The sequence below is a fragment of the Rosa chinensis genome, chromosome 6, assembly GCF_002994745.2.
Source record: "Rosa chinensis cultivar Old Blush chromosome 6, RchiOBHm-V2, whole genome shotgun sequence".
NCBI classification, from domain to species: domain Eukaryota; kingdom Viridiplantae; phylum Streptophyta; class Magnoliopsida; order Rosales; family Rosaceae; genus Rosa; species Rosa chinensis.
Genome location: NC_037093.1, coordinates 22,250,034 through 22,273,037, shown reverse-complemented (window position 1 = coordinate 22,273,037; position 23,004 = coordinate 22,250,034). Strand labels below are relative to the sequence as shown.

Here is a 23,004-nt window from a genome sequence, read left to right as displayed (position 1 = left end):
GCAAGTAGACACCATTGAGAAGCCTAATAAAAGGGAACTACATCATAAGGAAAGTATGTTTACGTGAAAAGAGATGCAGTGTTTGTAGTATGGCTAGACCAATCTTAGTGTGGGTAGACAAAAATTATATGGATCATAGCCTGTGGTTACTGGTTAAAAGTTACATACATAATAAGGCAAATATAGCTAGAATTTCGTAAACAAAATGCCAAAAAGATGGAAGTTCAGCTTCTAACATTAAAATGATTACACAAACAATCTAAGGATATAGTAGTCACATCCACAGAATAATTTCTTGGTGAAAATCATCAAATCTTGAGAAAATTCAGAGTCACTAGGCCACCACCAATAACCTGAGAGAGGTGAATTGGCATTCCCTTCTTGTTCCTCTTCCCAGTGGCATAAGATACAACCTCATCTCTTTTTGTTATTTGGACCGACGTTGTACAAGTGTGCCCATGTGCCACATGGTCTTTTAGTGACATCGGCGATATGGATGCAAAATCCTTCTTTAGCAGCGGAACATGTGTGCGCATATCTTGGCTTTGAGTCGTCTTCCTTCTCATATTCATCAGAGATATGCTTATGCTTTTCATCCAATGCAGTGACCATAAGGCTAACTGCAATATCGAGTCTAGGTTTCTTGTGATTCGAGTTCACAATGGGGGGATGTTTCTTTCAGTGAAGACATCTTGCACATGACTGTAATAGTTATAAAGAAAGTATGCATATAGTTTCAGTATCAAAAACTCAACTTAAATATTTAAAATGCATCTGATATTAAAATACAGATCTAGTTATAACCCGAAAGCCAAAGAACTTTGTATATAATTCCTTCAGTCAACCAGATCAACTTTCAATTAACTGAGTTGTGACCATACCAACTATTGTAAACCAAAAAATGGATGTTGGGTTTTAACAATGCATGGTGGGGCTTAACAACAGCTTTCAACACACCCAAAACACAATTCAGCAATTCAGAAAAAATGGTTTACCTGATGAAGAAGATCCGGCAAAGCTAATTGATAGCCATAGTGAAAGGGCCTATTGCAGCCCAATAATACCTGTCAAAACAACCATGAAATTGTTAACAGTTACATTTATCGAATAGGTTGAGCAATCATCAAAGCAATAGCCACATCTCGAGTTAAGCATTTAATCGAACAGGTGGTGTGCATTTTCATTTGAATCTCCAAATCTTTACTACTTTGTTTCATTGTGAGTATACCAACTACATAAACAAAACAAAAATCCTCTTCTTGTTGTTGATTAATATATATAATTCTCAGATGATTCTCAGCTATGAGAGACACAAAATGAAAGCAGTCAACAAAATAGAGAAACAATAGTAGCTTACTTTGACCTTGAACTAAAATGAACACTTTCTAGCCTTCCTCCAGACTTCCTAAATAGTTTTTGTTGTTTTTTGTGCTTGAAATCGAGCTACTGATCAGAGAGAGTTAGTGTTAGCTAAATAGGAGGAGTAGCTGATAAAAGCTGAAACCTTTGCCATAGAAGAGAATATGAGAGAGTGTGAAGTGCGACTTATATTGGTATGAAGAGAACGGAGTAGGAGGGTGGAGTGTGATTTATATTGGTGTTTCAATGGGATTTAAGATGCTTTTCCGCCTTGGTTTCAAAATTGCGATGGCAAAATTTCAAAATTTTACTTTGCCGCCTTGGTTTTCTGCCAAAAAAATGGGCTATGTTGCCCAGCGTTTTGTACTATTTGAACATCATTTTGGATATTTATGGTTTTGACCAGGGTCTTTGTGGTTTGCGGGTTTGACTTTTAGTTTGACCAATTTAGGGTTTTCCCTCAAGTGTCAACCCTAAACCCTACCCTAAGCCCTAAACCCTATACCATAGAGGTCATTTGTGTTTGATGATCCTAAACCCTAGATCCTATCCTATAATGGACTATATAATTGATCAACATAATGAATCTTCATGATGATCCTAAAACCCTAAATCTATGGGTAAACCCTTTACAAGTAGGGGGTCACTTGTGCAGTTGTGCTTGATGATCCTAAACCCGTAAGGAACAAAATAATGGACCATAGCATAATGAATCTTTAGACATGACACCTAGAGGCAAACCCATTATAGGTAGGAGGTTACTTGTGCTTCATGATTCTAAATCATAATCCTAAACTATAAGGGGCATATAATTGATCAACACTAATGAAGATTCATTGTGACACCTAGAGCAAACCCTTTACAAGTAGGAAATCAATTTATCCCTTGATCCTAAACCCTAAATGGGCCGAGTCAATTGATTAACATAGTGGATCTTCATTAGTGACCATAAAGGCAAACTATTTGCAAGTAGGAGGTGCCTTGTAAATAGGTTCCTTGTGCTTGATGATCCATATTTGCTATGATCCATCATGGGATATTGTACGTTTTATGTCATATTATGACAAAAATTATAACTACTATGTTGGAATTATAAATAAATGCAAGTTAGCTATTACATCATCTCTTACATAATGTCATATTATGTATATTGATTTCCTTATTACAATAGGATAACTCCACCTCTAAACCCTCACTAAAGTATGTTTACTTATTTTTTTAATTTACCATTAAGCTTACAAGTAGACCTAACTCTGATGTCTACCTTTTTTTTAAGATCACTATCAGTCTCCAAGTAGACCACTGACAGTAACTAGTAGGTAGGGTCATTACATTTTCCCCACATCACTCTAAGTGTCAATGGGAGATTGGGTATGTTTGTTGCCCCCACATTAGTACAGGATGTACACAAAACATTAAATTATTTACTTTTTTTTCAATACAGTTACGATAAACAAATAGACCACTGAGTTTAAGTGCGTATATGTATTTGCTCCAAAAACAGAGAGGTAACCTAGTTTACATCTCTTTCCGTAAGTGTATCGATTAACAAGTAGACCATCTGATAGCAACTAGTACCTGCAAAACTGTTCCATTTTTCTCAAAATGGCCACACGATTTGTGAGACATGAATACTTTGACTAGTAGACCATACAATAACTCATAAGATTGGCACTACTACAAATGTCAGGTGAACTTGACCTGCAACTAGCACTAAGAATGGCCCAAGATCATTATCACAATCTCTATTCACTACTATCTGCAACTAGAACTAAGATTAGCACAAGATCGTTATCACAATCTCTACTCACTACTATATTGAGGTCACCTTTTTGCATGTACGATATGTGTGCCCAGCACCTTTGCATCTACTACAATGAATGGATCTTTTCGCAGGTGTTGCATTCAAAGGAGTGTTGCTTCCTTCACTGCCTGTCTTTTCAGCTTCTTTGCCACCTCTCTTCTCAGCTTATTTCTCCTTCCTATCTTCGCATGTCTGAGTATTGTGGCCAAGACCTTTGCAATAATTACAAGTAATCGGTCGTTTGGATGGCTCATACTTTTTGTTGCTTTTGGTTTCTCTGCCTTTGGTCTTAGCGATGATAGGATCTCTTACAACACAACCTTTACTCTTCGATGCAGCTATACTTAGAACATGTTCACAGTCTCTCGACAACCCTTCCATTATTGTTGTTAGTCTATTTATCTCTCTCTTCAACATGTTGTACCCTACTTTCGTCTTCAATGCATAAAAACACATTTGATTGCAATCAGCACTCACAGCACCATACCTGCTAACTTCCAGGGCTTCTTTGGAAATATCTTGTTCTGGATATTTGATTGAACACAAATCTGTAGTTTCATCACTGTGAACATATGACGACATGGGACTCCCCTATACTGAAACATGTTACAAGAACATACCATGATTGAGTCTACTGCACTTTTAGTGTTTTTCCCATGGTTGTAAACTACCTTGTACTCAAAATCAGTCCGCTTGTAAGCTGACATTGTGTAAACACGGTGCCCCCATCTTCAAAGTACTCTGGTCCCTGTCGTAATGTGGCCCTTCCTGATCTCCTTCCTAACCCACTTAAACACATCGTATGTGTATATAGAAGCTGCATGATTCTGCAAGTCTTTCAGGTGAGTTTCGAGAGCAAGGGTTGAGTTCATAGTGTTAAAGTCATCCCTTACTTGATTCTTTCTCAATCTTATGAGTGCTCAGTCCATCCTCGGAACGACTTCGACCAGTTTCATGCCGTTCCCAATAGAGTCTTTGATGAACCTATTCATGCCCTCACACCTCTGTGTGCTTCTTATGTCAGCCATAAAATGGTTCCTGAAAAATGCTTGAGCCCACTTGTCTCGTTTCTCATACATCATGTTGATCCAGAAACTGTTGTGGAGATCAAATTTCTCCACCATGTCGTGCCACATTACTTCGAACTGCTCCACAGTTTGGAATTTTCTCATGCACCTATTAAAATCTTTCAACTTTACGTCGCACTTCAAATTAGTGTTGGCGTTTCTGGAAAGGTGCCAAGCACAAAGACGATGCTTTGCTTGTGGCATCACGTCTTCAATTGCACTGCGCATAGCTTCATCTCCATCTGTAAGTACAGCTATTGGCATCTTCCCATTCATTACATCCAAAAATGAACGCAACAGCCAAGTGTATGTCTCCACCGTTTCATCGACAAGAAGAGCAGCACCAAACAAAATACTTCCCTGATGACTGTTTGACCCAACAAACAAAACCAATGGCTTTTTGTAAACATTGGTTTTCTATGTGCTATCAAAGATTAGCACATCCCTATAACACATACAATCAACAAATGCATGCCCATCTCACCAAAACATGTTTGCTAACCTATCTTCTATATCTGAACCTGCAGTAGAAGTATCGATCTTGTGCTGCCAGAGCATTCATATAGGCAAGTGCACCTTCGGAGTCACTCTCAAAGGAAGTGGTGGGTCGTTGTTGGCCGAGCTTGTTGTACAAGTCCTTCTCAGTAAATCCCACTGTCTTATATCCCCCCGCCTACTCCGCCATGTACTCATACACATGGCAAGGTCTGATTGACACTTTAAACATTGTATTTGCACGGGCCAAGTCTGATTTGCCGACATTTTGATGCGAACGAATGAAGGCAGTCTAGTTTCTAATTGCTAACTCATGAGAATGCTCTGGAACAAAGGCTTTCACCACATAAGCTATTACAAGCTTGTTATAATTGACCCTGAATTTAGCCTTGCAATTTACCCTTGTAATTCTCCTAGGAGTACGACCCCTTCCGTCCATTTTGAACCACTTTTTAGCTTGAGTCCCTTACTTGTTGCAAAGCCTATTGTCTCCCTTCAGCCTCTCCCTTGGTACCCTTCCTAAATCCAAAGTCAAGTGCCAAGGAATAGGTAGAATAGAACCTCTCCGCGTTCTCTACTGTCTTAAACGTCATAGCTTTCATGTTTCAACCTTCAATCTTCTGTAGTCTGGGACATTCTCGGAAATCCATGGCTCTTTGGGGATAAATGAGGGAAGAGAGATAACAGACTTGCGAGAAAGAACAGAGAGAGATGGGGAAGAGAGAGAACAGAGAAGTCGAGCCAAACAGTCACTTTGGTTTCTATTTTCAAATGCTCTAAACCGTCAGATGATCGGATCTTTAGGTAACCAGTTGCACCTGTAGGGCCTACTATCCAAGTGTACCAGTAATTGCTTGCCACGTAGATCATGCATGGTTGCATTAACGCACTGAAGTCTTTCCCTATTTTACATGTGTAGGATATGATTGATTTTTTTTTTTATCAATATCACACTGCTCCTCAAAGGCTTCCTAAACCCATAAATTAATCCGTGCTGAGGGATCATGTCAAAACGCTTCCTCCTCCCTGGCCACCCAGAATATATTGGGATTTAACTCCAGTAAGCGCCAGTGGGATTCGAACCCGTGTGCGAGGGTTCCACACCTGGAAGCTCTTACCAACTCGACCACTTATAGTGGTTGTGTGTAGGATATGATTAATCCTTTTTCCAGTATTGGATGCTTTCTGGAAATGGTCATGTTAGATATGCAAGAGAGACAAGAAACTCGGTTAGTGTAGATTAAAAAAGCAAAATTGAACAAGGCAATGAATAAAACGGTCATGAGTAGATAAAACATTAAGATTAATTATTCTTAAACGCCAGCAGATCGAATCGAAGACCACCACACTGCCACACTCTAGGCACATAAACAGTTTTTAGAATATTGCTTTGACTAATCCTTATTAGTAGCTCTAGTATCTTAAATACAACAAAAACATAGGCTCTCCCGAGCAAAACCATTGGCAGTCCTAGCAAGGATCTTCATGGATTATGGCTTGAAATAGAGTTGGATTCATTTGGTTGATCAGAATCCATCAATTCTCGGGTCCTTTTCTTGAGATTATTGAAGTCCAAAGCCTCCAACACCACCATAATTGGCATAAGCAACTAGCCATGTCTTTATCTTCCATATCATTGACATCCTGAAAGTGTTTTAGAACTAGAATTAGCAACTTCGTTTCATGTTGATTGTATAAGTCTATTGAAACAATTAGGACACTAGTGAAACTTCATAGCGCCCCCACCACCAACAATGGAGTTAATGAGATTCAGACAAAAATTATGTACTGGGCCCCCTCAATTACTTTTCTCTATACTGAAAACAATAATAAATAATAATAATTTTCACTTTTATCTAATTACATGGTATAATATTTACTTTAACCAATTAATAAATGCTTTTAGAAAAAATAGAAAGAATACATTGCAACCGTTCTTTTCTTTTCTTTTCTTTTTGTTACAAGCGGGGCCTAAAAGATCCAAACAGAAAAGCAAAACGACTAAGAATTAACACAAGCACTCCTTCTAGCTCTAGACACAGAGGCTATGTCATCAAGGTAGAACTGAGCGGCATACAGGGGAGAACTATCAAAAGCAATAAGAATACATTGCAACCATTATTTTAAGTTAAATTAACTTTCATATAAGAATTTTTTTTTTTTTTTGTGAAATATAATTCATAATTTTTCGGCCCCCAAATATTATTTTCTAGTTCTGCCATTGAATTAGAAGCAAGACCGTAAAAGAATTCATTCAAAGTAAAGGGTTAGTTTTTCAACTTGTCAGCGTTAGGAGCATATATAATAAGAAAGTTGACTGAAATTATCAAATTGGGTAATGAAAACCGTACCATATCCTGTGAGCTTGCAACTCGTAACATAGTCACATTGTCATCATCCACAGGACTGTAAGCTATTATTACATTTCTTTCGTGACCATTGGCTCCTGATGAGCTTGGTGATTGGACAACTTGGTCACAAATACTCGATGCACCATTTTCCATGGAGGTCTTGCTATCACCCATTCCTCCATTGCTGGTGGAGGCTAGTGTACATGTGTGTCTTCCTCTGTAAGTAATTTTAACGATTTTCTGATCATTGGAGCATTGCACTTCCTTTACGACCATGCAACTTTTGACATTTTGAGGAGTGCATATGTAATAGACTCTGCTAAATATAAACAATCTAATGTTATAAAATGAAATGGATCAAGCTTGTACTTGTGCACTTTGTGTGACATTAACTTCATCTAACTTCTTAAGCAACATCAACAAATTCAAAATCAAAAAAGGATTATATTGTTCGTACATTACTACATTTACTGAGAAACTGTTACATACTACTTACTTAAATTATAGTTTCATGAAGCGTACCAAGATTTGATATAATGAAATTTCCAAAATACGTACCTTGGGTATGTAGCTCCTGGTATGTCCATTTGGTCATACTTTTCCCACCGAAAGCCATCAAAAGGACTTTCAACCCCTATACCCGGAGTAACTCTTACTTGGTGTGTCAACATTGGTTGAGTGTTCCAACAAGTGTGCCTCCCAACGTAAGTAATTTCGAAAATTGTTGGGTCAATGGGAGTTGGCACTATAGCTTTCGCCCAACAGCCAAGTCGACGATGTGTACAAACATACTCGTGTCTGCCAACATAATAATTTAATGTTATAGGAGAAAACAGATCTGGTTTGTAAGTGCTCGCCTTCTATGACATTATTTGTCACGTGGGACCTTAAGCTACATGAAGAACTGTCGAGTCATAATCGTTATGAGCTAAATGTTGAAAAGAGACTTCATCCACAAAATAATAAACAAAGAGTTCATATTCTGATATATTACTGCTTGCAGTATTTCAATTTGTGGACTTCAGAAATTAAACGGCTTTAATCGATACGATGAAAGTCCTAATACCTTACGATCCCACTGCTATATAGGAACCAGTTAAAACCATCATCCAGATGCCCTTGCCTCAGACCTGATGTAAGTCTGACTTCTTGTGTCCAACTTTCCAGAGTTTTCCTGCAATTAACGTCAAAACCCTTATATGAAGCGGTACTAAATCAAAAGTTATCATAAAAAAAGTAGACAGTGTTATAATCTCCTTATAGACATAGAGATTTAACCTCTTCCCAGATAAATCACTGTCCTCAATTTTGATGTAACTCAGTGCTCTATTTGCGCCTTTAAAAACTTGTGATAATTTAAGGTATTGCTCATCCTCATCGGAGGTGTCACTTTTGATGTCACTACTACTGGGTTCAGCCGAGCAAGCCTCCAGGCTCCTCTCAGAATTATCAACTTCTACCATTGGTTTCCCAGAGTCGACTTCCTCATTGTTGGCAAAAAAGAATCCAACTCCGCAACTTTCGATGCCAGATATTACATTTGAAACAAAATTTTCTTCATAGTGCAATTCTATCTCAAAGTTGGCCTCTGTGTAACGGCGTTCATTGACTTCCTCTCTCTTAATCATGCCAGATTCAGACCATGGCACATATCCTAGTAACAAGTGATTTGACTCCAGCCAACTGCGGTAGAAACCGACATAAATATGAAACAAATAGAAACTGAAACGGTACTCACAATGATCCCCCTTGAAGGTACAGAAACATTGAGCAGACAGGTAACGATAATCAACACCAAGGGGCTTATTAGTAACGGCGCATATAGCAAAGCCCAAAAACTTCTTGTCAAACCAATTTGGTGGTAGCTTGGCAGTTACGGAAGACCCCCTACACTGATGGGTGAACCGTTCTGGTATTTCACTTCCAGGTACAGAGAAATAAAAGGGTCGGGAACAATTACCCTACAACAACAAAGAAAAACAAGGTTAATTAACTTCTTTCCCAAACACCGAAAAATAAAAACAAAAATAGTGGTTAAATTTATGTTTATACCTGTGGAGGGGAATGAGTTTCTACAATATCTCTGAAAAGATCTTTCTGTTCCAGGAGATGGCAATTAGAAAATATGAAGCACCGACCGATATTGTAAGCAGTCTGTGGTGTTGAAACAGTTTCCAAAGCTATGCAATCATGCGCATTTATGTAACTTATACTTGATGAAAGCTCTGGTATTGATCTCAGTCTCTTGCAACCTTCCAATTCAAGTTGTTCTAAGAAAACAAGTCGATTCATGATTGTAGGTAAGCTTTCCAAATTGTTTTTTGACAACCTTAATACTTTTAATGAAGAAAAATGAGAAATAGCATCCGATAATTCCAACAGATTGCAATCTTCAAAATCAAGATGTACCACAGCAGTACAACAATCTTGAATTGATGATGGCCATGATGAAAGGGGAGCCACCATTTGTTTGCAAGCACCAAACGATAATCTACCAAGCTTCAAATGTAAGACAGAGACTGGCAGTTGTTCTAAACCACTGTTTCGAACTTGAAGTTCCAACAAAGATCCTAAACTCCCAATGTTCTCAGGCAACTTATAAAGTTTTGTGCAACCACTCAGGTCGAGAGATCTAAGTTCTGCCAAATTACAGATACTGTCTGGAAGACAGATAAGGCTACTGCAGTAAAACATGTTTAATGTTTTAAGCCCCCGAAGCCGTTCAATTGACGATGGTAGTTCCTTAATTGCAGTATTAAATAACATAAGCTCTGATAGTGTCTCCATATCTTCCGAAATCTCTGGAAACATCTCAAGATTTGGGCAGTCTGAAAGATTAAGGGTTTTGAGGGATTTCATATGAATGCTGCTCGGAAGAATCTTAAGTTTTCTGCACCCTGATAAACTCAAAAAAACAAGGTTTTTAAGGGCTGAAATGGATGGGTGGACCTCCGTTAAACTTGAGCAACCATGAAGATCTAGTTTCTTAAGATTTGGCAACTCAGTCAAGTCAGGAGTTTTTTTAAGATATCGAGAGCCACTCAAATTTATGCTTCTCAAGTTTTTCGCCCGCTGCATGCCAGCAAAACATGCATTAATTAAACATATAATAATTAATAAATTAGATATCTTATCCAAAAATTCATGAATTAGGATAAAAGTGATTCTTGTACCTTAGATCCTTCCCAGAGGTGTTCAATGTGACCGAGACGCATGTCAAGCTGCAAAAGATTCTTGGGGTCAAAGTTGGATGGCAAGCACTTTAGAGGATACCTATGCCAGACGAGAACCCTCAACTCATGAGAAAGAAACTTGAAGTCCCCACTCAGGTGATTTTCACCGTTATCTCCAATATACCTTTGCCCGTAAGTGAATATGAGCAACCTCAGTTTCCTCATACTAACAAAAGCTTCAGCATTGAAGGATCTGTCTTCCTTGTTCGGCAAGTCAATCATCAAGCCTTCCGCAAATTCCGTAGCCTAAGTAAACGAAAGAGGAATTAAGTCCAGGAGCCTTATTAAGAATGTTTTATAAGCTTAACACATGTTTCCCATGAATATCATTTTGGTCAAAGTTGAAAATCTTAGTAAAGGATTATGTATCTAGCTATGACATAAAAATTTGGGAAATCATGCATGAATCATGGCCATACCGTATTTTCAGTTAGCACACGCTCAGCATCTTCACTCCAAAATCTTCTCCGCTTCCCATCTTCTTTAGCGGATTCAATGTCCCTACCCATTTCTTGTAGTAAATCATGCATCTCAAGCTTATTGGAGTCTGAGATGGTTACAAGAGCTCTTTCAACTAGAACATTTAAGTCAATGTTCGGAGAGAAGCCAAAACTGACGAGAACTTTTGTTACATAGTATTTGTCCATTCCTTTAAAGAAACATGCAATATCTAGAAATATGTTCTTCTGTGAATGATCTAGTCCGTCATAGCTTATTTTAAGCACCTCCTCAATTTTTGGGTTCGGATATTTCTTCATTTTCTTGAACTGATCTGCCCACTCAGATACACTTCTGTTACGAAGTAATGCTCCCAATACTATAAGCGCTAAGGGCAGACCGTGTGCATATTCTACTATGCACCTTGAGAGCTGTTCATACTCTCCAGAGGGTTTGTATGTGTTGAAGGCATTCTGGCTGAAGAGTTTCAGAGCATCGCGATCACTTAGTGGCTTGGGCCTGTATATCTTAAATTCACGCACCACATGTTCATCTCTAGTTGTTACAATAATTATACTTCCGCCGCCATATGAACGTTTCCTTCCGAGTAAGGTTTCAATCTGGATTGAATCGAGTATATCGTCAAGAACAACTAGGATTTTTTTGTTACCTAGCCTTTTCAGCATCATCATGTAACCTCCATCAAAATTGTCGACTTTCTCGTTCAAAATTCCAGATAGAAATTTAAGTTGCATTTGTACTTCTCCCTTCTCCAAACCTTCCCTCACATTTTTAAGAAAGCAACGGTGGTCAAATTGATGAGAAATTTCTCTATAAATAGCATCAGCAATGGCCGTTTTTCCTATGCCACCCATTCCCCAGATTCCAATATAGACAATATCATCCGGGGCAGCATTTAACAGTCGTCTCATTTCATGCAGATGGGAATCCATGGCAACCAAGCCATCCTCTGTATGTGGCGATATCCAATTCACTTTATCAAAGACTTGTTTTACAATATCATCAATAAGCTCGGCATCATCCCTTCAAAATTTAAAAAAACAATGCAGTCGAGTGTCAGAGAAGGAGGTCCTTCATGTGGTCATACGGTAGCTAAGAACATATACACAATATCACCAACACCATACCAAAAGCAGGCAATATTCATTAAATACGTTAGATCGGACCAATAAAATGTAGGATGTTATAGATGTACGTTGCAGATACTATTGAGCTGAGTTTATGATTTGCAGGATTCATGCAACCCACAAAATTCAACTCAATGTTTTTTTTTTTTTTTTTTTTTTTTTTTGAGAATGAATTCAACTCAATGTTAGTTACATAAACAAACAAAAAAGTCCAACAACAACAACAACAATAATAGAAGCAACTCGATTTAAGACCATTTACTCCTAATTATTTTTTTTCTTTTTTTGGCAAAATTACTCCTAATTAATTAAGAGAGGAGGAAGAGTAAGTTACTCATGATCTTTGGAATCCCAGCCAGCTAAGTTGGCGGCTTCCTTTAGAGCGGATCTCCATCTCTGCACTTCTTGCAGCAACTTCTTGTCCTTTTTGCGGTCGAGTTCAAGCTTGGCAAAAGCTTCGCCAAAACTTGCCGTCTGTTTACGAATGTGGGAAGGATCTACTCGGTAGAAAATAGGCAACACAATCTGGTTCTGCTTGGCCTTGCATTCCAGGATCTGCCCCAGTTCTTTCAAGCACCATGTGGAAGTCGCGTAGTTTTCAGAGAAAACTACAATCGAAAGCTTTGACTCGGCAATGGCTTTCAGTAGGTCCGAAAGGTCGTCGCCTTTTCTAAGATCTTGTTTATCAATGTAGACTTTGAGTGTCTTCCGTTCCAGAGCTTTGTGAAGATGGCAGACAAAGCTCTCTCGAGTGTCTTGGCCTCTAAAATTGAGGAAGACATCATAGGTCAATGAAGAAGGAGGAGGAGGAGCATGCGCAGCAGCCATTAAGTTAACCTGCAGCACCTGATTGATCCAGATTGTCAGCGATCGACTGGATACTACTGATCGAGAAGATGAAAAACTGAAAATTAAGTCAACTTGCCTGGACTAGTGAGGAGATGAAAAAGAGAAATTTTTTTTTTTTTTTTTTGGATGACAGAAAAAATTACCATGACAAAGAAAAATCACGACTAACGCCCATTTCCAGCTGATCCAAATGAAATTTCTTTCTTTCTTGTGATTAACATAATCTCTGGATGTCACTTCAATCACAATCTTAACAGCGGCCAACTCTGTTTGCTCTTCTTAATAACAAATAATAAACTATGATAAATCCCCAAAAGACAATTTAAAAGGCTTTTTTTTTTTTGGTTAACATAATTTTATTCACTTCATTGCAGGGATATGAATCGTACACAAGTTTACGCGTGATAATTGCCTCAATAAATTCAATACCGCTTTCGAAAGACATTTTGGCAAATTAGAGCTACAGCTGAACATTGTCAAAATTTAACAAACACAAAATTTGTAGCGACCGCGTATCCAAGGAATTGCCTTCTACTCATCCGTTAAGACATTCGTCATGGAATTTTACAAAACCAATTTGTAATTAATCAATCCATTTTCTAATTGAATCTTGCCTTCCGCCACCTTTTTGGAAGGAATTTTGATGTGAGAACGTGGATCTATATTTTTCAATCAGCATGTCAAGTTTATCTGTAACATCCCGCCCTGTTGGGTCTTTATTCTTTGGCCTTCTTCTCATCATGTTCTCTCCTCCCTCCATGCATTTTTGCTCCTGCAGCTTCCTCTTCTTAGGTTCCACATTCGTCTTTCTCGAAGATACTGATAAGGGCGCATCAACTGCCTTGATTTCACCTGCAAACAATCTTCCACCGCCAGCCTTCCTGCCATCTTGATGATGCCTTCCACGTTTTGAACCTTCCACCGATGAGCCTCCCAGTACTTCTTTTGATGAAATCTTTTCTGCCTTTCTATCTGAACCATTCTTCTGCCTCTTGGGAAATCTCTGCCCTTCAGTGGCAGATCCATCACTTACCCTATTTTCCACTTCACCCTCTTTATTTGGTACTACCTCATCCATTTTTCGCTTATGACCTTTGTCTCTCCGGTTTTCGAACTTCTTGCTTGGGTGAGCATCTGCTCTATTTGAGTGATCAAATTGTCGCCCCTCTTTCTGATTACCATTAGCGGCATGCTGCTGAGTTTGTTGTGATACCTGACGTGCTCTCAATTTCTGAACATTATCAAGTGCAAACTCCACAATTGGCCGATGTTCTGAACCAAAAGTTTCTGCAAGTTGTACCACAATAAATTAGAAATATGTCAAAAAGAAAAAGAAAGAAAATCCAACATGATGAAATGGTGAATTCGGTTGATAATGTAAACTTACCAGGATTGTTGTTAAGAACTCTCAGAGCCACAAGGGCATGCTGGTGCTCTGTAAACTCAATGAAAGCAACACCACGAGAGTGGTTCTTTGTGACAATCTTTCCCTTTTTCACATCCTTCAAGCACTTTATCTGCATGCTCAACATCATATACAACAGAAAACTTCAAATTTTTTTTTTTTTTTGACAAAACAAGGGAAAACTTTATAAAACAAAAATAAAGCCACCACTCATAAGCAACAAACGTAACTACAATCTAACCTGTCGAATCACAGGTTTTTGTAGCTTAGCTCGTGAGGTAACAGCATCCATACAAAGTTTCTTAAGCTGTTTTTCAGTCATGGACTTTGGCAAATTGTACATAACTAATCTTGTCTTTGAAACATGAAAATTTGGAGATTTAAGCTTCATCGCCTTGCTCCTCTCCAACCTGCATGGTTTCAGAAAAATTAATAAATAGGAATATGAAACTAGTAATAGTAATCAGCATCTGAATGGCGAAGCAGCACCAATGCAATTTGCTCATAACCTGTTAAAAACTACAAAGCAAGACAATCCTCTTGTCATGTCAAACTTCTAACCAAGTTCTTTTCCCTTTTTGACAGGATATTCCTAAATAGATTTCAAAGCTTGTAGGTTTCCCTTTTTTCTTATCCCTGCTTAAAACTTTTAAGAAGATACAATTAAAAGTAGATGAGAACTATAAACAGAAAATTAATATAAGCATAGGCTTTTTTATTTCCAAAAAAGTAGCTAAAATAGAATTGATGATCCCATCAAACTGACTTAGAAATTTTGTGCAAAGAAGACTACTAAGAACCAATTGTAACGTCCTATTGCCAGACTCTAAATATTCAGCATCTAAGGGATTATAAAAAACAACAAATCTTACATTTGGCGTTTTGACATATCATTAGCTGAAACCCCTTCTGCAGCTGGAGTTCCCGCAAGAATAAGACCTTCCTGTTATGATTTGAATGAAAGAAAATTCCAACCATTCAGGACAGTACATCACAGTTACCACGAGACACAGAAAACTATGATATAGATAAAGAAAGGAAAGAAAATGAAGGTGGTTTCTAAAAGGAAAAACCTTTGCCAAATAGAGATTGCGGTGGTCTATGTCCTCTTTTTTGGCCATATTTTCTTCCTTCTCGTGAGCCGATTTTCTATCCAAAGCCTGGAAGACTGTCAGTTGTCTACCCTTGAGAAAAATCCCCAAGCCAGACGCAGCACTACCAGCTGAAACAGCAGAATTCACTGCATCTATTGTCTTAAACTTGAGAAAGCCAGTTCCTTTTGGTCGCCTGCCACGACATATATCATGTTAAGTCTCCAGTATAATGGAGAAAGGTAGGAATTATATTAAAAAGGTATAAAACGTACTTGGTAAGTGGATGAAGAACTGGGACAAAAGATTGCACTTCCCCGAAAGCAGAAAACCTTTGTTTGACTTCTTCATTAGTGATCTCAAAAGGAAGGTTGTTGATGAAAATTGTTCTATGCAAATCATCTACCTCTTCCATTTGTGGTTTAGCAACATCTGACACACTGGCACTTTCAGAAGATAATTTATTAACCGCAGTCTCAGAAGCTAACTTACTAGTCTCATTAGCAGATTCTTCAATAGTTGGCTCCTTGTTGCTTATGGGCAGTGCAGAATCATCAACAGCAGTTACTGTACCAGAGGGTGTGGTAAACTTTTTTAGAACTTTTCTTGCAATGTCTGCTTCCTCCTCAAAATCAATAGTTGGCTCCTTGTTACCTTTGGGCAATGCAGAATTATCAACAGCAGTTACTGTACCAGAGGGCGTGGTCAAGTTTTTTAGAACTTTTCTTGCAATGTCTGCTTCCTCCTCAAAATCAATTTCAGTAGGGATGTCTTTCATCTCTGTGGTATTGGAGTCATCTGAAGCACTGTCAATCCCATCAAGGTGCTGGGACTTTTTACATGCATCTCCATCATCTCCAGCATCACCCTCAAAATCATCACTGCTGCTATCATTTCCCCCATCTCTTCCGCCCTTTTCTCCTGTAAAAACCAATGTTTTGCTTTATTGCATGTTGTTTTGCTTTGCACAGAGACACAGTTCTAATTACTAAATCAATAAATTGCAAGACAAACAGTTTCACACATCTAATATAAATTCAAAATTTAATCTTAATACTTGATAATAAGACATCTTACTAGTCATAAGCCATAACCAATGTTCAAAATATGAGCAGTGACAAATATATCAGCGCTCAAATTGATATATCAACAGATATGCTGATATCAAGGATATGTCAGTACATACTTTAAAGGAAGATTTTTCAATACACGTTCACTCTTGGGGTACAAGAGGTAGATGAAAACTCCATTTTATATTTAGAAATCAAAACTAAAATAACTTCACTAAATAATTAAAGATAAACTATAACCCATTCAGAAAACCAAAAGGGGGTGAGAGTATCAACTGAAAGTTCATGGCTAAACAGAAAATAATTAGAAGTCTAAATAGTCATAGCCTATGCCCTTATTTCACAAGGAAAAAAAAAAAAAAAACTAGAGACGGCAACCCGTCTTCACAAATCAGACTAGGCATTCCCCCAGTCCCTCTTTCATCGACATAAGAAGAAAAAACATCTCTATCAGATATTCAGATTTTAGAAGAACTCAAAGAGAGAAGGGCATGGTAAGAGGTTGATTCTAGACCTTCCTTTTCTATATCGCCAGATTTTTTTTTTCCTACATGTTTTTGGTGATTGGGCCAACAAATCCAGATATCTCCCATATTTTGGTCATATTTGAGTTATATACAGGGAAGATATATACAGGCGGACTCATCCAAACAACAGAACATTGGCCGATGTAAACCTTGATCATGACTATATACTCGAAAGCTTGCGTGTACTTCTAGAATATGAAAAACAATGACCACAGTTGATATAAAAATCATGTCATCACCATTTCTTTAACCAAGCACGAAATGCCCATGGACTAGTCATTGTTCATGCAAGGTTCAAAAAGAAACAGCAATAACAAGAGCGCGCTAGATGAGAATGGAGTTACAGTATACTACCATCTTCTGAAGCAAGGGCATCATTGCCACTACCATATATCTGCTTAGGAACAGCCCAATCCACAGCTATTGGTCTTTTAAGAAGTTTTTGTCCGTTGAACTTTTGTATTGCCTAAATAAAAAGGAAAAGAGTTAATGCATGTAAATCAACACGAACTCTACTCTAAAACTAAGCATGAATCACAAATGTACATTTTCCGCATCTTGTCTGCGTGTGAATTTGACGAATGCAAAACCTTTAGACAACCTGCCAACAAAGAAAAAGAAATGAAGAAAAAACAGAAAGTGATATTTCAAAAAGTATAAAAAACAGTACAGGATGATAGTACAATACCCTGTATCAGAATTCTGTGGTATATAAACCTCCCAGACAAATCCCGCAGATGAAAACATATCTTTGATATCACTGACTTTGGCCTGCATTTGTGTTGGCAAACTAGTTCAGATAACACTTCTCACAATGAAGAAAATTGCATATGACACACAATTGGTAAAATACCTTGAAAGGAAGATTTCTGACAATGAGCTTCCACTTCCGAGTCTTGGAACCCTGGCCCAAAAACACAATCAAACTGTTAAGACTTCCCGTTGTAGATTGAATAACAATAAACCGCCACCACCATAACATGAATACAACAACACCACGACACCATAACATGAAACAAAAAAAAAAGGATATGCTAAAATCTGCATGCCAATCAGGCATGGTTACCTATCACAGAAAACACATATGCTGAAAACTGGTCTCCTACTTTTATCTCTAATGGTTACTGCATTGCCATTAAACACTTCTTTTGTTCCTAACCCTGCACTTCCTCTAAAAACATAAATCCTGCATTTCCAATAAATTTATTTTTATGGTTGGAAACATTCCTAATAACAAAATCTATAACATCCTTGCCTCATTATTCTATTATCTATCCTAATTCAGCAAGGATGAATAGCGTAAACTTGATCCAGTAACAATAAATTCCACATTAAAAAACAAAACAACTGAATTACTTGTATATGTCCATATAAGAAAAATGTGATTGAAGCAGTTGAAATGTCATTTACCTCCCCACCCAACTGACGGGCCCAAACAATTCCTCCTTTTATCTCTTTTTGGTGTAACATTGCAACAGAAGCATGAGCTGATTTAACACTGTTGTAAAGTACAGCTGAGGCATCCATTTTGCATCCATCTTGTACAAGACCTGAACAGTCACCAGAGATCATGGTCAACTCAACATCCCAAATTGTATAAATTTTTAAAAAAATACTTCAAATGAGGGCAGAAAATGATTCAAATCTGTCTAGTAACAATTGATTCCAACTAAGAAAGCAGTTACCCAACTATGACTACAAAAGTCAAAAGTATCGAGTGCTATGCAATAATAATGGGGTCGCGATTAGTGTCAAAGATGACAAATATCTTGATAACCAAATGACTAACGTCAAGGATAGAAAATATCTCAATGAAGTCATCAGAATTGTATATATTTTGAATGTTAGGTACTTAAACGCAATTTCAACTCAATATATTAAATAAATCACTCCCATCACTTGGAAAAGGTTAAAAACCGCCTCCTGAGGGTGTGAAAACCCTTACCATGTTGTTGAAGCTCTTCTCTGGGAAAAGGATAAGTTATAGAACACACATCGCCAACCTCCCTAGCTTGGCGATGAACATCTTCCGCCATACCAGCATTGAGAAGGCCACCAAATATAACAGTCCTAGCAACCCTTCATAACAATAAGAAACTGAAGATATCAGAATACCAGATGAAGATATTAATTATCATAGGATCTCAAACGTTTACGATATAACACAGATTGAGTATAGGACAAAAATCATTATTCACATCAAATTGAGAACCCAAATATTAAGCTGAGAACCAGGAACTTAATAAAGTAAAATCCATTGACAGGAAAATTTTTATCATAACACAAGAGATGGTTTTTATTTTCTTTTGTTTTTCAATCAAATTACTTGATAACCCTGTTACCTACAAATGACATGTGAGTTGGAACACAAAACTAAGAAAACATATAGCTGCCTAATTATACTAGGTAATTATACTTGACGTCAAAAAAGAAAAGTCTTAGAACTTAGAAGACTCCTTCATATTCAGAGGCCTCAAAATTCACTCGTCTGAAATTGATTTTGTGCATATGGCCAAAGATTTGCAAACTTCGAAAAAACTAAATCAAAGATGGAGACCTACATTAATCATGCTTTTAACCCTATATTTCCATTTTTTTTCTTCCTTCTTTTTCTCCTTTTTCTTTTTGGATGAGATACGACAAAAGATTTTCATTCAGAATCAAGAAGGATAACAATCTTCAAACAGGAGTCCTGGATAATATCTCCTGAATCTGATAACCAGAAATAATGTAACCCTAATGAAAGGGAAAATCTTGCAAGGCAATGAGCCGCAAGATTGCCCTGTGGTCTCACATGCTATCTCAAGAGTACATAGAATGAAAGTTAAAGGCCCTGAATTGAGCTGACTAAGCCCAATTATATTTCCTAAGCTTTTATCTATATATTCAATAAAAATCTATCAACATCAGATTCCTGTGTCCAGTCTAAGTTTAAACTTGATATCAACACAATCTGTTAACACACTTCTACAAGCGGATAGAATTCATGGTAAATTGAAAGCTGTAATGCATGAACTTAATGACTATATGAACCAACAAGGCTCTAATAAATGTGAGACTGAACCAACTGACTCACTTGGGGAAAAAGAAATAAAAAGAATTACATTGGGAATGAAAACTATATTGGCCTTGAGATGCAAGGGAATATTATATACCTCTGCTTTTCAGAACCTCCCACTTTTGCCACTACATCTTTACGTGGTGCTGCTGGTTTTCTGGGTTTCACAGTTTTTTCTGCATTTTATTCCAAAGCAACAAAATCCAAATGGTTAAGTATGATAAGTATGAAACCACAATAACATGATTTATATACTAAGAATAGTGACCTTTTTCCTCCAACTTTGAAGCATCCTTTTCCTTTTTCAAATTGCCAGCGTCCTTGTCATTCTTTGACTTCATGGTCTTATCCAATTTGATCTCTACAAACACAACATAGTTAGATAAGAAAACCAATATTGCAGAAATTGAATTGAGAACATTAGGACCAGTATTAACATTTTATCCTTAATGTTCCAGTCAAAGAAAGAATAGTGGAATAGAGTATGAAAACTATCATAACCAAAGAAAAAAATGTATAAAAACAAACAGTAACATAAATATATATAATAAGATTCACCACCTCTTGTATCCAAGTTTGAAGCACCCTTTCCCTCTTTAGGATTGTCTCCATCCTTGCCATTTTTTGAATTCATAGTTTCATCCAATTCAGAACCTAAAAACGTAAGATAAACAAAACATTTATGGCAGAATTGAGATCAGGGAGACAGTTTGATAACTTTATTCAATTGACTTGTTTATTGGAAAAGAGGGTATATATATGAAGAAAGGGAAAATGGAGAATACATAATCTTCAGAAATACTTTTACCACTTAGCTTCCAGGATTCCAAGTTGAGTATTTTGTAAATTATATGGACTCACAATGTCAAATCCTAAAGCCAAACAAGTGTGTCAATAGTGCTAAACCCTAATCATCAGTAATACATTTAGCACTTAGCTTCCGGGATTCCAAGTTGAGTATTTTGTAAATTATATGGACTCAGAATGTCAAATCCTAGAAGCTAAACAAGAGTGTCAATACTCAATAGTGCTGACCAAACTACTTAAAGGTTTTTTACTGTTTTAATTTTATAAGCCATTCTATGTATTTTATTCCCGTCACCCTACCTCGATCATCTTCTTCTCTCCCTTCCCTCTTTTTATTTAATTTGAAACAAAATATCACAAGTGTCCTTCAGCTAGGAAGTGAAATTATAGGTGTGCCTTAGATCCATACTAAGATGAGTACTACTACTACTACTACCAACCTTGATCTTTCTTTGATCTTCGTTGTTCAAAAGGTGCACGGTGCATGGCATGCTTAACAGCAATCTTTCGACCTCCAACAGACACACCATTCTTCAGCTCAACGGAGCGATCAGCATCGGTTGTGACAGCACTACAAACAGATACAAAAACACAAATTAAAAAAAAAAATATTTCAAATTCTCGAAACCTCAAACATTTGATAGTTTAAAGTTCATTTAGTAAACGAATGCCCAAACCTAATGAACCTATCATTATAAGACGATACATGCTGCAGGAATACTAATGAACTTGAACTTACAATTGAACAAAGCCAAAACCACGGTGCTCCGTCGACCCTGCAACCAATGCAAAAAAGGCATATAAGAAACAGTCTCTGACTGAAACTTCTAATAGTTGGTACTACAATCCAAAATGCAAATTACTCTCTTGCACAATTTTAGCTCACCCTTTTTTGTGACCATAAAGCACCGCCTGATCGGTCCGACTTCACTGAACGTCTCCTCCAGCTGATTTTCACAATACAAACAATACTTTGCATAAATAAAACAGCACAGCCAAATCACACATACACAAAAAAAAAAAAAAAAACAAAAATCAGAAATCTTTGAACAGATAGTAATACAAGTATTGAGCTAAATTTGGATGATTAGGTCTTGTTCTAGGTTAGTTTTGAGGGAAAAATTTACAAAATCGGGGATTTGAAAAAGAATGAGAGTACCTGGGAATTGGTGAAAGAGTAGGGCAAATTGGAGACGAAGACGGTGGAGGTACAGTGCTCGGTTTCGGTTCTGGGATGGCTCCCGTCTTTGCTTTTCTTCTTCCCCATCTCTGCTTCTGCTTCTGCTCCTGCTCCTGCTCGGCGGGCGAATGGAATGGACATAAAACCTCTCAGGGTGGGTTTACAACCATTCGGGTTCTCATTTGGGCCTACTAACTGGGCTTCGGGTTTTGATGACCCGAAAGTCTTTTTAGGACTTGGATCCATCTTGTGGAGGGCAGTTTTGGTACGGCTGTGCATTTATAAATTTTTCAAAACGCGAACATCGGCTTGGAGAATCTACTTTGATCGCACCTCTCATGAAAAATCCAATCGGTTATACTTTTTAGCTGTTGAGCAAATCTTGTGGTGATGTTTGAGCCTTTGGGGAGTGACCAATTTTCCTTTATTGACCTGCTTCATGAGTTAAAAGAGCACCATGTATCACGTATGTTCTAATTCTCGTCTCTTTTGGTTCTCTTGATGCTGCGACATGTTCTGTGTTTGTTGATATCATTCATTGTTCATTAGCTCCGAATTGAGGGCCTAGAGTTTTGTTCGATACTTCGATATATTGTCATATTGTACGTATTAACTGATGAAAAATTATCCACATAATATTTCAGGAGTTAATTGATCACAGTTTGCTCCATTAATTGTTAAATCATTGCCTCTAACTTTGATAAAATGCCCTAATGAGACATTCACATTTGGTGCTTTACCATAACTTATTGCTTTTCCGTCCATCTAATAGAAAAAAATATCGAATGATGTGATGAAAAGACACTACTAATATAGTTCTTGTTTTGAAATTATAACTATTTTCTTGAGTTTTTTTATGACAGTTTTCATAGAACGGAGCATTCGAGTTGAAAGTTGCAACTTATAGTTTTTGCTAGCACAGTCATATCAAATTATGTTACCCGAAAAACCCCCCTCGTTTTTTATCTCAAAAACTTGATGAATTTCTTTCTAGCATCAGAAATAATAGTAATAGCATGAGATGTATTATTAAATAGGCATATGTGGTGGGGGCATGACTTGCGTGCAGAAGTTGGTAACCTTTCTAAAAACGTTATTGCAGATTGATGCACGGGATCTAAC

The 23,004-nt window shown here is 37.4% G+C and overlaps 2 protein-coding genes across 3 annotated transcripts; both read right to left on the bottom strand.

Moving 5' to 3' along the window:
• Positions 1 to 6,043: 6,043 nt before the first annotated feature.
• On the bottom strand, positions 6,044 to 12,826 carry LOC112171054 (TMV resistance protein N). The gene is made up of 9 exons (XM_024308297.2): positions 12,230 to 12,826; positions 10,729 to 11,791; positions 10,250 to 10,555; positions 9,129 to 10,148; positions 8,355 to 9,037; positions 8,143 to 8,250; positions 7,635 to 7,874; positions 7,077 to 7,392; positions 6,044 to 6,369 (listed from the first exon to the last, which is right to left on the bottom strand). Exons 1-9 carry the CDS (start codon positions 12,721 to 12,723, stop codon positions 6,262 to 6,264), a joined length of 4,338 nt encoding a protein of 1,445 aa, XP_024164065.2. The 5' UTR covers positions 12,724 to 12,826; the 3' UTR covers positions 6,044 to 6,261.
• A 312-nt stretch (positions 12,827 to 13,138) lies between these two features.
• On the bottom strand, positions 13,139 to 22,143 carry LOC112170289 (RNA-binding protein 28). Of its 2 annotated transcripts, XM_024307526.2 has the most exons (20): positions 21,862 to 22,143; positions 21,589 to 21,649; positions 21,442 to 21,478; positions 21,143 to 21,273; positions 20,457 to 20,549; positions 20,164 to 20,256; positions 19,993 to 20,071; positions 18,783 to 18,916; positions 18,248 to 18,387; positions 17,691 to 17,741; positions 17,526 to 17,608; positions 17,384 to 17,438; positions 17,192 to 17,303; positions 15,895 to 16,161; positions 15,516 to 15,807; positions 15,223 to 15,436; positions 15,022 to 15,092; positions 14,391 to 14,559; positions 14,132 to 14,261; positions 13,139 to 14,031 (listed from the first exon to the last, which is right to left on the bottom strand). In XM_024307526.2, exons 1-20 carry the CDS (start codon positions 22,126 to 22,128, stop codon positions 13,328 to 13,330), a joined length of 3,183 nt encoding a protein of 1,060 aa, XP_024163294.1. In that variant the 5' UTR covers positions 22,129 to 22,143; the 3' UTR covers positions 13,139 to 13,327. The 2 variants fall into 2 exon arrangements, with proteins under 2 accessions (XP_024163294.1, XP_024163293.1); XM_024307525.2 differs by having other exon boundaries at positions 15,516 to 16,161.
• Between the last annotated feature and the right edge of the window lie 861 nt (positions 22,144 to 23,004).